The sequence below is a fragment of the Rhyacophila brunnea genome, unplaced genomic scaffold (genome assembly GCF_057557595.1).
Source record: "Rhyacophila brunnea isolate RB1 unplaced genomic scaffold, BYU_Rbru_1.0 scaffold_11, whole genome shotgun sequence".
Taxonomy (NCBI): Eukaryota; Metazoa; Arthropoda; class Insecta; order Trichoptera; family Rhyacophilidae; genus Rhyacophila; species Rhyacophila brunnea.
Window position 1 is genome coordinate 41,255,021 of NW_028232763.1, and position 15,801 is coordinate 41,270,821.

General features: G+C 36.9%; 2 protein-coding genes across 3 annotated transcripts in view; one reads left to right on the plus strand and one right to left on the minus strand.

Annotated features, from left to right (window-relative positions):
• Positions 1-8,587, plus strand: part of Cap-D3 (Chromosome associated protein D3) — a 41,095-nt gene extending 32,508 nt beyond the window's left edge. For both annotated transcript variants that reach the window (XM_085960402.1, XM_085960403.1), the window contains exons 15-17: positions 1,546-1,731; positions 2,471-2,608; positions 6,836-8,587. In XM_085960402.1, the coding sequence (XP_085816528.1) occupies positions 1,546-1,731; positions 2,471-2,608; positions 6,836-6,916 (405 nt within the window). In that variant the 3' untranslated portion in view covers positions 6,917-8,587. The remainder of the gene's footprint in view (positions 1-1,545; positions 1,732-2,470; positions 2,609-6,835) is intronic.
• Positions 1-15,801, minus strand: part of LOC147078717 (uncharacterized) — an 869,452-nt gene that overhangs the window by 535,432 nt on the left and 318,219 nt on the right. The window lies entirely within an intron of this gene.

Sequence of the window (15,801 nt, forward strand, 5' to 3'; positions counted from 1 at the left end):
CCAATGCAATGTTTTACTTTTACTAATGTTTTACAAAAACCCAAAAATGGCCAAATAGCGGTTTGCGGTTTTTCCATTGATTTGAATGTATCTGGTAAAGAGTTCCATTCTTATACTATAGATACATCTAGACGCCACCCATTGCATTGCTAAATTAAGCTGCGTCCCATGCGTTTGGTTTGTGGGCGAGCGAACGCATTCGTATTCAAATGTTCGAGACCATAGACCATTTCGCTAGTGCTCGCACTAGACGCTCAGAATTAAAATATATTTTTCTATTTTTTTACGTTATATAGTATTTTGTCAAAATGCAACCATTAGGTAAAAATATCCATAATTTAAGTTATTTTAAAGAAACACGGTCACTTGATATTAAAATATATAATAATATATTATCACGAACATGTATCAACTTACCTATGAAACGTAATACCATCTTCTTGCTTATCAGTACGGCTACCACATTTTAATACAACACACAGAACCATCTTTTCTACTTAATTAACTAAAAATATTTACCACTGACTTTATGTTTAACACAAAAAATAGCAATTTTAGCAACACAGTTATCGACGCTTAGTTAAGCAATAAGGTAAGATTTGGCGGCTACACCGTAGCAAACCATCTCCCACATCACATGCGTGTCGCAGAGATTATGAGGTTGCCGAATACTTTCTCACTCGCACTTATGCATCGTTTTTGTTCAGGCCTTGGTTCCATTCTTTTAAAAGTACAGTAAAACCTCGTTAATACAAATTCCATGGGACCGAAATTGAAAAAAAATTCGAAATATGAAATGTATGGGGGAAAAATATTAAAATTTTTTTTGATTTTCATTAATTTCGTTTCCGATCATAGATGTGCCTACCGAATTAAGTTATAAAATGTCAAGATTATTTTTCTTACCTTCATAAAATAAGTAGATTTTTGATGTTTTAAAAAAAGTCTCACTATTTTCAATGACAGGCTCATGAAATACTGTACTTTATTACGATTTATTGAATATTTTTATATGCCAGGACTCTGAAATCATTTCGAATTACGAAATTCGAATTAAAGATATGGTTTTATATGAAAATAATGTTCAAGGGACTTTTTTTTCGGGAAAATTTCGAATTATCAGTGTTCTTACTAACGAGGTTTTACTGTATGTTCTGCAATGACATTCTTTGTGTATTCATGAACATATTGCTACTGGTATATTATTGATAAAAAATATTATTTAAAAGATGTCAGTGTTGTCAGATAAGGTTAATTTAAAAATTTCAGTAGGTTTTGATAAAATAAATAAATATAAAAAAACTACTAAACTATTGAATATTGCCCATGTGTCAAACAGAAATGGTCCTGTGTCGCTTACTGACATGGGTTCGCTATCTCTGATCTAATGCCATATTCATTCATCAAGCAACATTACCATTTTTCGGTATCAATGTACTGTTTGCTTCTTTGTCCATTGATCTCTTTTGTGGTCTCTAACATCAAGGGTGTATGTTTTGCACGCATTAGTTATACACTTCATTTATATTTTTTTGATGAATACAGATGAAGCTATGTCGCGAAGTAGAAGCTGTGAGCAACGTGGAGGCAGGAGCAGGTCAGGATGGACAGGAGGTGTTGAGGGACTGTTTGGTGTGTGTACGCAAAGCTGCGCGGCCGCCCACTTCCATCGCTGCCAGTTCCCAAGACGACGACGCCGCCCCCAGGGTTGCTCTCACAAACATTTCAAAGGTTCGCATATATCTATTTAAGGACAGCCGCGTCGATTTGTCTGATTCGACAGTAACTTTAATCAGAAAGACAACGGGGAACATATTATTCTTTCTAAAACTAAATAGCAGTAGCAGTGCCTTGTGACTTGGTCCTTGGCTACCTGATCAGTCACTTAGATTGGAACTGAAGTATGTTAAAACTCACCCAGGTCAATACGCTTCCGACGATGACCTCATTAATCGAAAGACACCATAGGCTTCATATATTAACATATCTGTTTTAAGTTATTTTATTAAGGAAATGATATGTCCTGGTGAAATCGGTAAAGTCACAGATTGAATTACTATAATATCGTCACTGTACAGGCCAATTGGCGTAACCCTCAAATATCAAATTGTTCAAAAAGTCAGGGTTGCAATATCAAATTTTTTTTTTCGAAAATGCGTTTTTCCACAAAAAAATGTAACAAATATAACGATTTGCACATTGCTCCCCAAAACATTCAAATTGCCCCTCCCCCCGGTGGGGCATACTTGATTGTACCTTTTTACAGCCACACATACACAATAGGAATATAAAATCATAATATGTAGAATCATTGCATTAGGTTCATAAATAGCAAATTGGTATGAGTCTAGTGGTAATAATTGAATGCGGACGACATGTGACCGCTATCATTATATGTTTGATTGGATGTCTAAAATTTCCACTCGGCAAAGGTGAATGCTGTCCGCATTAAAAGTGTCTCGGTTTCCAGAAAATGCGATTGAACGTGGCGGAAACAGTGGTGCCGATAGTGTTGCGGGTGTACCGCCACTGGAAAACTTCTGAGATGGCCCTCCTCCCTGAACTGATCACCTACAGCTGTGATCTCTTCAGGGAATACAAGATAGAGGTGAGATGATTCCCCATTTTACAGAAAACAAGCTAGCTATATGCCTCTTTGATATATTATTTTCATCTCAAGACATCTATTATCTATAGTTATATTTTTAAGACTAACGCTTTATATGGTTACAATCTGATTGTAAAGGCAAAAGAAAGCCGCTTCTGAAATGTGGTGCTGAGGGTCTCAATACGAGAGTACCAACAACTCAATAATCAGCACACTCCAGATTCGAGTTTTGCCTTCTCTGGACTCAAATATTTTGGTCATTGGGGCCCATAGGGAAAACTTGTGATATTTGGTTGGGTCAAAGAGGACGAGAAGATGAACAGACCAAATCAAGAGTAGTTGCCTACTGACACAGACCCCGCGACCTCTCGAACGAGAGAAAGTGATCCAATAGACTGGATGTAAGTGGAATCAGGAATGGAAACCCTAATAATAATCAAATTCACCCTGTATAATTCATGCACTAGAAGAAATCGCATCTGCGCATGTTCAAGGTTAAATTGTTCGAGTATAGTGTTAATTTTTACTTATAATATTCACTATTTAACATCAACACATACAGTAAAACACCGTTAATACACGCATGGTTGAATTGAAATTTGCTGCAAATCTAAAGGCCATCCATAGACTGAAACCACATGTGGTTTGAACCATGTGCTAAACTTATGATTTCTCTCCATGAACATACACACAGTAAAACCTCGTTAATACAAATTCCAAGGCACCGAAAATCGAAAAAAAAATCGAATTACGAAATTTGAAATGTATGGGGGAAAAATATTAAAATTTTAAATTTTGATTTTGAATTAAAGGTATGGTTTTATATTAAAATAATGTTGAAGGGAGTGGGTGTCAACGGCTGGTCGGCCCCAAGTGGACACATTGACGCCAGTGGATGTGATCATAGCAAAAGTTGGGAAATGCCAAACTGCCAGCAAGTCCCATCTGCTGGCCTCCCCGTGGCGACCTCATGGCAATGCAGCGTAAGCTGTAGCTAACAGCAGGGGGTCAAGGGCGAGTGACCGGCGCCATAAAACTGGCCTTCTGGCTAAGGGAAGGAAATCCCCGACAGAAAAACGCGGTCGAGCCGACCCTCGGGGCCCTCGTGGCACAGGCCTCAGGAGCGCTGGGCTAATCACCTTGCCTCCTTAAACGAAACAGATTAACACAACACCTTCACAGCAGCCTCGGACGACAACCGGCTCTGTAAAACGACGACCTTGCATGGAAATGGACAATGAAACAGGTAGAGTAATCCTCTCTAACAACTCGAGTATGCGCATTGGGACATATAATGTTCGCATCCTGCGCACCCCCGGAAAGGACCTGCACACCTACGGTGTGGACATCCTAGGGCTGAGCAAAGTGCGCTGGAAAGGAGCCGGGAGAAAGTTGATTGAGGGTTACTCTATTGTCTACTCAGGTCAGGAGCAATATCATCACCAGGGAGTGGCAGTATCGATGTCAAAGAGAGCGGCCCGTTGCCTCGTGAAATGGGAACCAATCTCAGAGAGACTGATACGTGCCTCCTTCAAGACGCCTGGTACCTCCTTGACCATCTTTCAGTGCTACGCCCCCACTAAGGATGCCGACGCGCAGATAAACGATGCCTTCTACAATTCTCTCCACGCAGCAGTCTCCGCCATCCCCCGAAGAGACCCCGTGATTGTAATGGGGGATTATAATGCGAGAGTAGGAGCAGACCCGGTGATGGGACGACACGGCCTCGGTGACACCAACAATAATGGTGAGCGGCTCATAAAATTCGCCACTCTGAACGAGCTCGCCATCGGAGGCACTGTTTTTCCCCACAAAGACATTCACGTATCCTGATGGACACACTAGGACGCAGATTGACCACTTCTTGTACAGCTTGAAGCACCGAAAGGAACTTCTCGACGTGCGTACTTACAGAGGCGCCGATATCCATAGCGATCATGAGTTACTCATTGGAAACATCCGAGTAAAACTCAGTCGCCAGGCGAGGCCTCCAAAGCGTGAACGAATTGACAGTGAAAAGCTCCGACGTGGCAGAATTCGGATCGACTTCGAAACTGCTGTACGAGATAGTGTAGATCGTATCTACGAGCGGCACAAATCTGAATCCGACCTCATTGAGGCAGACTGGAGCCTAATAAAGAGTGCGATTGTGTCGTCGGCCCGTACCGTCCTTGGTACCAGAAGGAGTGAGCAGCCAAAGTGGATGTATGATGAAACGTGCGTTGAAATTGGATAACGAGCCAGGCTGAAAGCCCTGAGAGACGAGGAGACAGACCCCGACTGAACCGAGGACCGCCGGACTGACTACCAGACCCAAGACAGGGTAGTCAAAACGATCCGTGCGGTTGGACAAGCGCAATTTTATGAAGCGGCAGAGGAGACAGCAAGCAGAAATGACACCTAGAAACTCTTCCGAATCACCCGTGAAGTCTGCGGCAGGCGACCACCGACTCCCGGAGCCATTTGTGGTCCCAGTGGAGCAATAGAGTCTGACGCAGAATGCGTCAAGAAGATTTGGAAAAATCATTTCTGCGGAGTGCTGAACCGCCCACCCTCTTTGGATCCCGTTGACATATCTGCGGAAGTTTTACTTTTGGACATTCCCCGAGTGACCCGACATTTCCGATTGCCCGCCCACGCACACCGAGATAAAATCGGCTGTGAAAAGGCTCTAGAACGGAAAGGCACCGGGGGGAGACGGGATTCATCCTGAATTCCTCAAGTACAGCCTGAGCGCAATCCTGTACCCTATGTTTCATCTGATGACAAAGGTGTGGGAAGAAGAGCGCTGTCCAAGGGACTGGGTGAACAGTGAAATCATCACACTTCATAAAAAAGGTGACCCTCTAAGCTGTGAATTACTCAGTGTTCTGGGAAAGATTTTGGCAAACATCCTCTTGGTGAGAATAAGGGATCCAATAATGCACGTCCTCAGGAAAAACCAACCTACCTGGTCGAGTGTGTGCAGACCAAATCCACAACCTTCGATGTCTTCTCCAGCAGAGCCATGAGCTGAACAGTCCGATGGCTTGCTGCTTTGTGGATTATGAGAAGGTTTTCGACAGTCCGCACCGCCCTTCCCTCTGGATGATACTGGGAGCATACGGGATCCCTCACAAGATCATTGCCATAATCAAAAGCCTGTATGAGAATAGCGAATGCTATGTCAGAATTGGAGACACTGTCATGGAATGGTTCAGGGTCACGACCGGAGTCAGACAGGGCTGTGTCCTTGCACCGTATCTCTTTATCATTCTCTTTGACTTCATACTACGGAAGTCAATACCACCCGACCGAGGCATGCCTGTTACCCCCACGGTGATGCTATGCGACCTGGAATACGCCGATGACGCTGTCCTATTCGACAACTCAATCGAGGGCATTCAAGAGACAATCGACAGGTTGCATAACAACTCCTCTCGCGTTGCTTTGAAAATCAACGCGAAGAAAACCAGCGTCTTGTGTAATAGCACCTGTCCTGATCCAGATCCAGAAGCGCTTGCTATCTGAATGGGAATGGCTGGAGCAACATTCAACTCGATGCGGAATGTCGGGGACTTACGATTGTACTCAGTCACAACCAAATGCCGCCTATTCGACGCTTGCATTCTGACAGTGCTGCTTTGCGGTAACGAATCATGGCACCTTACGAAGGCTCAAAGCAACCGTATACTGAGCTTCGAAAACAAATGTTTGCGACGAATTCTGGGTGTGCGGTGGTGGTATGACTTTAGGAGCAACGAGGAGATAAGAGAACGCACCAAGCAACCTCTCATCACGCTGAAAGTGAAGAGGCGACGTTGGACCTGGCTCGGCCACGTGCTGTGGATGCCAGAAGAGAACTTCAATCTGGCTTGCCTGTTCTTCAAGTCGACCGGATTCCGGCGTCCTGGAAGGCCACTAAATACAATCTACAGAGTGTATACGGCGGATGCTGGTTTGACCTGGAACAAAGCAAGAAGACTGGCGAGCGACAGGGTTTCTTCGAGGCACCACGTGGTGTCCATATGCTCAAGAGGGGCGGATATGGTCAAAGAAGAAGAAGAATGTTGAAGGGACTTTTTTTTCGCGAAAATTTTGATTTACAGTGAATTTCGAATTATCAGTGTTCTTATTAACGAGGTTTTACTGTATGCCTGAGAAAAGGTCAGTTCAATAAAACCACAAAGAATCCATAAGACCTCGAGTAAAAAAGTCTCAAAGATGTGTGTCCATTGTTGATTTCAGGTGGAAGAAGTGTTTGATGCGGACAGCGAGACCCTCTTGGAAATCAAGCACCTGCAGGAAGACAGCTCACCTGCCGAGTGACAGCTGCTCCATGAATAGAGCGGCACGTTCTCCTTTTAACACGGCAAGTCTGCGGAGTGGACGGCCACTATAATAAAAATGTGTCTCGGTAAAATGGCTGACCATCCTGGTGACACAGAAGGTAGACAGAACAGCCTGAGAATCTCGACTGTTTCGACGCCTTCTTATCGAGGAAGTTTTGCCACTGAGTTATCATGCCCCATTGAAAAACATTCCGGGAGTTTTTCAAGTCAAGGGTGGAGCAGGAGAGCACGACAACTCCCTTGGCCAAATTTACTCTTAAATCGTCGCCGTAGATGTCAAGGGAGTCGGTCCACAACATCATAATGCTGAGAAACAGGCACTCAAAGATTTTGTGTGACAAAAAAGTAACATTTTTTTATTGAACCTTTTTGTTTTTAAAGATATAATGGTAAAACTTTCAACATAGAATATACTTTGTGATATTATCTTTTTATTATTTTGTACAAATAACTAAAAAAAATTGGATCTTAGAACTTATGTGTGTTATATTTTCTTGACCACTGAATATTGAAATGTACAAAAATGTAGTCAAGAGAATTTTGTGGCTTAAATCCAGAAAACATCCACAAGTGGCACTGCATCTTTGATGATTTTAAAATGCTTTTGTGTAATTTACTCATTTTCACCAAATTTGTGGCTTGGCTCAGTTGACATCTACGGTGACGAAATACTTTTTATTAATATTTCACTGTCAACTAATATTATTCACAACATTTCAGTCATTGAAAATTTTGGCAGACTTATCTTAACCCTTTCCTGGCGACCGTATTCCAGTAGGATACGGCTAGTACGTAACACATGGGCGACCGTATAGCAATCAGATACGCAAACCTTGACCTGTGGATAACGCGCCCGATCCATCCGCCTACTTCCACCTATATAACTTTGTCAAAAATATGTTGTTTTAATTTCATAATCATCGATCTTTCGAACCCTCTCGATCTATTGAGATTCGCCGGTACGATTGCATCAGTTCAAATCTACGCGGTATTTTACAGCGCCTGCGCACTAGGCATACAAAATATTTTCATTCGACTTGAGTGTGCGCCGAGTGATTTACCGTGTAAAGTTGAATATACACCGCGATTTTTACAACACCATGTTTGCGGGAATAAAAGACAACAAAAAAACCGAACCGAAAACAATAATGTGTCGTCGAAATATTTCTAAATATGGACTTGAACTTATTTATTTTTATTACTCATGGTCATGTGTCTCCCCAATTGTTTAAAAGTCCTAAATAGAGCTCATTATTGAAAGTCCTAAATATTTGTAAAGATGCGTCCACACGGAATGAAAAATATAATATATTATATTTTAGTTAGGACGATTGCGAGTTTTACCAATAAATTACGAATTACTATGAAGGAATATATAAAACGTATAAATAAACGTAAGTATAAAAAAAAACACACGGGTATACAACATAATATAAAATATAAATCATGGAATATTGACTTTTCAACTATATTACATATTATCTTTGCATGCAATTTAATGTTTATAAAATTTTAAAACCTCACGAATTACGCTGATTTTACAAAATAAATATTGTTTTTTTATAAAACATAAAACGACAATCACTAACATAACACAATGCTCAATAAAACTGAAAAGTTTAATCTAGTAATAATCCGAATTTCACTCAAAAAATAACAAAAGAAATTATTATAATATTTCAACCAGTGTGGACTCAACTTTACGCGAACCATAAAACATGTAATAATATGCTACACACACATAAAAGCTATTATTTTCAATATTTTTAATGGCATTTTTAAGTGTTTCTAACATGAGTAAAATATTATAGTGAGTGATTTATTAATTTTTATGGGCGCACAAGCGTGTCTACGTCATCAAACATGGCTCCGTGATTTTTCAATACAAAGGACTATCAATGATTTCATTGAAGTAAACACAGCTAAATTCAACAATCGATTCTATTTTTTAGTGTGGCACTTCGAACCTTATGTATCTAGGCATGATAACAGTTCTACCAGCTATTTTTAATTTCCGTATTTATCATAATGCAGCGAAGCATAGCATTTAGAGAAACCGTACCGCAGACCGGGCTTCTTTCATATTGAAACTTACGCGGCGGCCGGATTAAAACATCAAAAATTACTTATTCTACAAAGGTAATATATATACAGTATAACCCCTATTTTACGTTTTACAACATTCAATTAAAATTTTTATTGAAAAAATCATGTATAGTTTGTTGCATTTTTGTTTTTTTGTTATGTAATTCTATTTCAAGACTATATAAACATTTAAAAGTGTCATCTTGGATATCAGCAAAGTTTGTAAAGTAGGTTTTTAAACTGTCTGTCTGTCTTTATCTGTCCTTAAACCAGTTTTGCTGGGCTACATTGTAAATCATCCTTTACTGTTGTTCATAAACCTAAGGGAATGATTGGTAGTTCTTCCGATCAATGTGTTGTGATACGTCTGGCTTGGAGTGATACTTTTAGCTGTCTGTGAAATCTCTCCACCATGCCGTTTCCTCTTGGATTGTATGCTGTTTTGTGTACTCAGTGGAATCCTTGAAATAATTTTAATTCGAATTGGGATCCTTGATCATTTTGCTTGGTACTCCAAATCTATGCATATATTCCTTGTTCAATTAAATGTTTTTACAACTGTGTTCGTTAGTGGGTATGCCACTGACCATCGTGTGAATCGATTCACCGCCGTGGTATTCGTACCCACTCGACTGCGGTAGCGGTCCAACAATGTCCATGTGGATGGCTTTTTAATTCGAATATGTGTACAATAAATGCACCCATTAAGTGGATGGAATCTGGCAATTTTCATCTCATACTTAAAATTTTATAAAACTGTTGGAACTGCAGAGCCAGAGATGCCGACACTCGCTGTTTTGTTCTGGAGATGGTGAACTGATAAATTCTTCCGATATCTCCATATATAGACTGAAAAGAAGATTTTTATTTTGAATTAGTGATGACGGTAAATAAAAACACTCATTAGTTATTTGGCTTCTTAAAATGCTTTCATGTTTATTGATTGTTCACACATAGCACACAATAATAGCAAATGAAATTTTTGTTATTGTGCCGCAGGTGACCGGTAAGGAGAGGTATCTAAATACTCCATTCATTTTAATTAATTAACAATTCTTTTCAAGTTTTTTGATATTTAACACATTCACTGCATACACATTAATTATCATGAACATTATAAGATGCTGAAAAAATCGCAAGTTTCAAAACCCGAAAACCTCATCAAAAATATGAAATATTTAGAAGTGTTTAATTGAAAACGTCAGTTGACTATTTAACTCGAAGGACACGAGCAACACACGCCGCATCTACCGGATGCGTGACTCACAACACGTCGTCGAACAATGATCAAACAAGCAATGTCAACTATTAAAATTTTGTAATAAAACAATCATTTTCTACATGTGTATATCAATTGTATTTTATCATTCATCAATGCTTGTTAATATTAACAAAACGATAGCATTATTAGACTTTTAGCAAAAAAGATATTATTTTGGATAAAAAGGATGAAGATGATAGGATTTGCAACCGAACATAATATTTACAAGAAGCCCTGTCATGTTTGCAGTTAGGGTGCAAAACGTGTAATCTTCAGATTTTCAACCATAATATCTATTTATTTTAAAGCCTGATTATAAAATACTTTTGTGTAGCAACGAAATATTTTTTTTTAATTTTCTAAATAAAAGAAGTGTCTAGTAGTGTCAAAATTAGTTTTTTATCATTTTGCCAAAAATCTGTTCAAACACGGTTAGCAAGTTTTGCATCTGGATGACTCATCATATTCGCGGCATTTCAACTAACAAAAAACACATTATTATTACAGTAGCTCATAAAAAAACACATTATTATTATATTACATAGGGCAAACTCTCAAAGACTTTATTTTTGGAGCTTTGACCAATAAAATTTATTGGTTATATAGTGAACTATTTATACAAAGGGTTTAGAATACCTACGTTTTTTAATAATTATGAATTTAGTTTTTGCGTAGGTAGGTACCTATCGGGACCACAATGAACATATATGATGATCGTTGTTATCATAAATTGTTGGAGAAAATACGCATTTTTCTTTGTAGTACTTATTCCACTTTTAATCAATAAATTAGGACCGGTTTCATCCGCCTCAGAGAGACATTTTCAACTGAATACATTTTTTTTAAAAACAATATTTATCATTCTGTCACTGAGAAATGTCGTAGAAACATACATATTATTACTTATTATTATATGGTATATATTATATCGGAATATACAACGCCAATAATTATTCACTACCGGCTAAACGATCAAAATTCATAATAATATGATTACGTAACTTATTAGTTATTACGGATTTAGCTCAAAAATATTCCTATTATTATTGTGTTTAGAATTGTCATCGATAAATTCCAATTTACTAATAAATTAATACAATGGCATAATCATCAAAAGATCATTTATCTGTGATTTATTTTAAAACTACTGGGAAGCATCTAAGTAACTACTATTGGTAGTAAGTTCTCACATATGTACTTGTTATTTTATAAAATTTATAAAACACGGCAAAAAAATGATTTGTTATTCTCCAGCACCGTTTTTAGAAAAATTTCTTAGATTTTAATTTCTAACACAAAAATTTCGAAACACTAATGTCTGGTTTTTTTAGAAACCCAATCTTTAATGGAACTGTCAAAAAATCCTCGGTGTCCACCCAAATTCCGGAGTGGTGTAGGTCATGGCTGGGGAGGGCTGACAGGGCTCTAGCCTGGGGGCCCGGGCTGTGGGGGACCCAGCGTGTCGGGTTGACCAGATAAGTGAGATAAATACACATCATGAATTGGCTTTATTAGTAAAAAAAGTCGCCTGCGGCACTATTATACTTCATGGCCATGAACATTTTTATAATTGTGCAATATCGTTTAGTTTCTGATTATTATGTATTGATACTTGACAGCTCCAGTATTAGAGTAGATGTATTAAAAATCGCCAATAATTCACTAGCCTGAGGGCCCGTTTCAGGATGTGGGGGCCATGGTGTAGGTACACCGAGTGCAATAGACAAAAGACCGATAAACAAGAAATTAGGCTATGTTGTGTGAGTAGGTTTGTGTATAAGTTAAATGAGTCGCTTAGAATCATAACTCACATATTCCAAAAATCAAGTTTTGAGATAATCGCAAAAAACCACCAGAGCACTATTTTTTGTAATTAGAAGAAAAGTATTGAACTCCCTTGAATATTAATGAGTGAGTGAGTCGATTTAAATTTTTATAATGTGAGTTTTGACACCAGCTTTGTGAATATGTGAGTTATGACCCCAAGGTATAGGAATAATGTGAGTTTTGATTCCAATCTACACAAATATTAATACATGTAGATTGTGGATGCATCATACTTTTTATACAAATTTGGTAGGAATGATTGGATTTTTGAATCAAACTAATTATTGTAGGACATTCTGTCATATTTTATTTTGTTCTTACATAATTATTGGCAGTAATTATAAATTATTGTATTCTAAATAATATTAGATCATCGTCCTAATGTGACTCCACACACTGAATTTTATTGATATTACATTTTTGTATGATCAGATTCTTGCATTCTTCTGATTGACAACGATTTGCAATGATTGGCTCCTTTCTGGTGTGTACATAAGGGATTTAAAGGCATTCCACTCGCCTTGTATCTGAAACCAAGATAAAACAAACCAACTTAATAAACCCTTGGAAGTATTTGCCCTTTATTGTGGAACAAAAGGAATACGTAGATACCTACTAAAATATAATTAGATCTTGGAAAAAATAAGTCTCACTCATTGTAAAGTTTATTTTGATAACTCAATGGAATCTTTTCATGGTTATAATTAATATATCATTAAAGCAATGAGCTGAATTTATTTGACAGTGTCATTGTGCAAAGTAATAAAATAACTAATAATACATACCAAATTATTTTAACACAATATTATAACTTCATTCAAATGTGTACACTAGTTGAAAACAATTTTTACAAACTCATGTGAGTCATGTGATGTCAAACAATAGAGCATATAGATCCAGAGCAAATTGGCTGGCAACAGCCAATGACAAATTCTTTAAAAAGCTTAATTAAGGTATTGAGACTGCTAAGAATAATTATTAAACTTTATATTTTATACAGAAGGTATAAGCAATGACAAAACAGTTAACAGACAAAGTTATTATCAATGGAAATCCAATATCACATTTTGGTAATGACCTGTCAGTCTTGGCTTTATTTTTCTTCCAGTTTCATGTACTTTCCTCACTTCCATACGACTCCATCTCTGACTGGGGATACACTCATATCCATATTGAATAATTCCATATTATTTTTAGTTAACTTTTAACAAATAACGCCGAAATTATCAAACACAATGACTACACAATTGAACAGCAACTTCTTTTTGAGATGCGAAATCCGCCATGACACTTTGAGGAATAGAGCTCTCTGATTGGTTAGAAAGGCCTTGGAGTCAAAAGTCACATTATTCTTTGAATTATGTGAGTTTTGACTCCAACAGTGAATTTTGAATTTGAAACATTGTCAACGATTTTCACATAGTTTAAAGTGACTTTTGATACCCAACTATGTTCTGTATATAGATTACTGCATTTAGAATCACTTGGCATATTTAACTCAAAAAAGACAAAATTGCAAAATGTGAGTTATGATTCTAAGCGACTCAAATGCACTAATACTTTTTTTGTCCACTTTCAATTAATATTTTGGAACCTCAATATTAAAAAACCAAAAATCGACGATAAACATTCGGCGAAAAGAACGACTACACCCACTACAGTCAGTATTGATGTAAATCTGAAGAATATTTTTTTTCAGTGGAATTAGGCATAAATATTCTAGCTGTCTAGACCAAGCGGGTAGGACAGTCGATAATATTTGAGTAATGTTTTAGCATACTAGGCGCATATGTCCAGGTCCATGGTCGCTGTTAGTCACTTCCAATCCGCCAGTCGCTGATGACACGCTCAACGGTTACCGCCGTTATGCCTCCAATTTAATAAAAACTAGGGGAGAAACTATACAAATATTCCACCGTGTATTGTGAAAATATGTTAACATAATTATATGAAGAAGAAAAAGAGCCTATGGGACTAATTTACATTCTCCTCCTTGGGCCCCCCCAAATATTAAATCATGAGTGCGCCACTGATAACCACATCAATATTTTTTATTTCATATTTCATCGTACCTACTACATCTTACAACTTATTTTTCTGAAAAACATAGTTTCCATAAATTATTAACTATTTTTTAATTAAAAATTGTTGCAATATAGTTTGACCCCAAAAAAAATTTATAGGATGGCCGGTTTTAAGTTATCATTTATCAATATCGCTTGATAACTAAATACAAAAAGTAAACAATAGTATGCTTATACATAATTTGAAAACATCTCATGCACACACTAGAAAAAAATCGTTTTGTAGAAAAAAATACGACACTCGATGTGACATGAACCCGTATCTGCTAGATTCGCACCGGTATGTTTTACCAATTAAACTACGAGCGCCGTAGTATATACCTGCTAATATAGTATATATTTATGTTTATATTTTAGATTTAATGGATAAGGCATCTATAAAATCTAATATATCTAATCTAATATCTAAAAATATTATTTGTTTAATTATTTTATTTATTTATAATAATCAATTATCAGAACATTTAAAAAAATATATTTTACATCATAAAAAAAATAATCAAAAAAAAGGCAAATCTACAATTATTGGCCACTTTTTTCAATTATTGGCCACCAAAAAATGCAATTATTGGCCACCCCGAAATTGCTGTAATAACATTATTTAAACAAAAATTAAAAAACAGTTTATGTAATATTGTGATCACACATCATTATTAAGTGTTCAATCAAGTACTTAATGCAACTTTATCGTCATTTTATTAGACATACGTAACATATTACTTAAAAATACAGAGAACATATTCACATTGAGTTACAGTGAGATAGGCATATTTAATTAAATACGTAAAGCTTGTTGGAAATTGATTTTAAAAATTTAAAAGAAATATTATACCTCCCTGATAGAAGTTAACAAACATCTTGACGTAGCATAAAGGATAAATGAGAATCATTGAAGTTTTCTCACAGTAGGAACAGCATACATAACTTTTCAGTAGAGGATTTTTGCGGAAGGAATTTTAGTGTGCTTCTTGGTATTTCAAATCTTCTTGTTACTGAACGCAAAGACTCTTCACTATGGTCTTTCATATACTCTATTGACTATATTTCATTCGTTTATTTTGATGCATTTTTATTCTGGAACAATCAAGAAAAAAGTTTCTATTATCGGCCATCAAAACTACAATTATGGGCCAGGTGACCAACATTTATCTACGAATGTCGGAGAAATATAATAAAAACAAAGATGATTAATAATACTGTTAAAACACTATTCAACTAATAAAAATAAATGTAATACTTTACTAATTAGTCACATATTCTATTATTAGCAAGGCCGGCCGATAAAGGAAAATCGACGTATTTTGGAATCAGTTATTGGCCACCATCATAATATACCTACCCACCTATTTTTTCCAAAATATATGTCTAATGATATATACATAAACCAAATACATAGATACTTGTCAATTGGATTAGTATTTTGTATGATACGAGGGTGGGTCAATAATTCCTTAGAAAAAAGCATTAAAACAGTTTTTATTTTTGTATTTTTTTTTTATTTCTCAACATAATCTTCTTGGAGCTCAATACACTTGGTTAGACGTTTCTCAATTTTTTTTAAACCGTCAGAAAAATAAGTTTTCGGAAGGTCCTCAAAATAAGCAT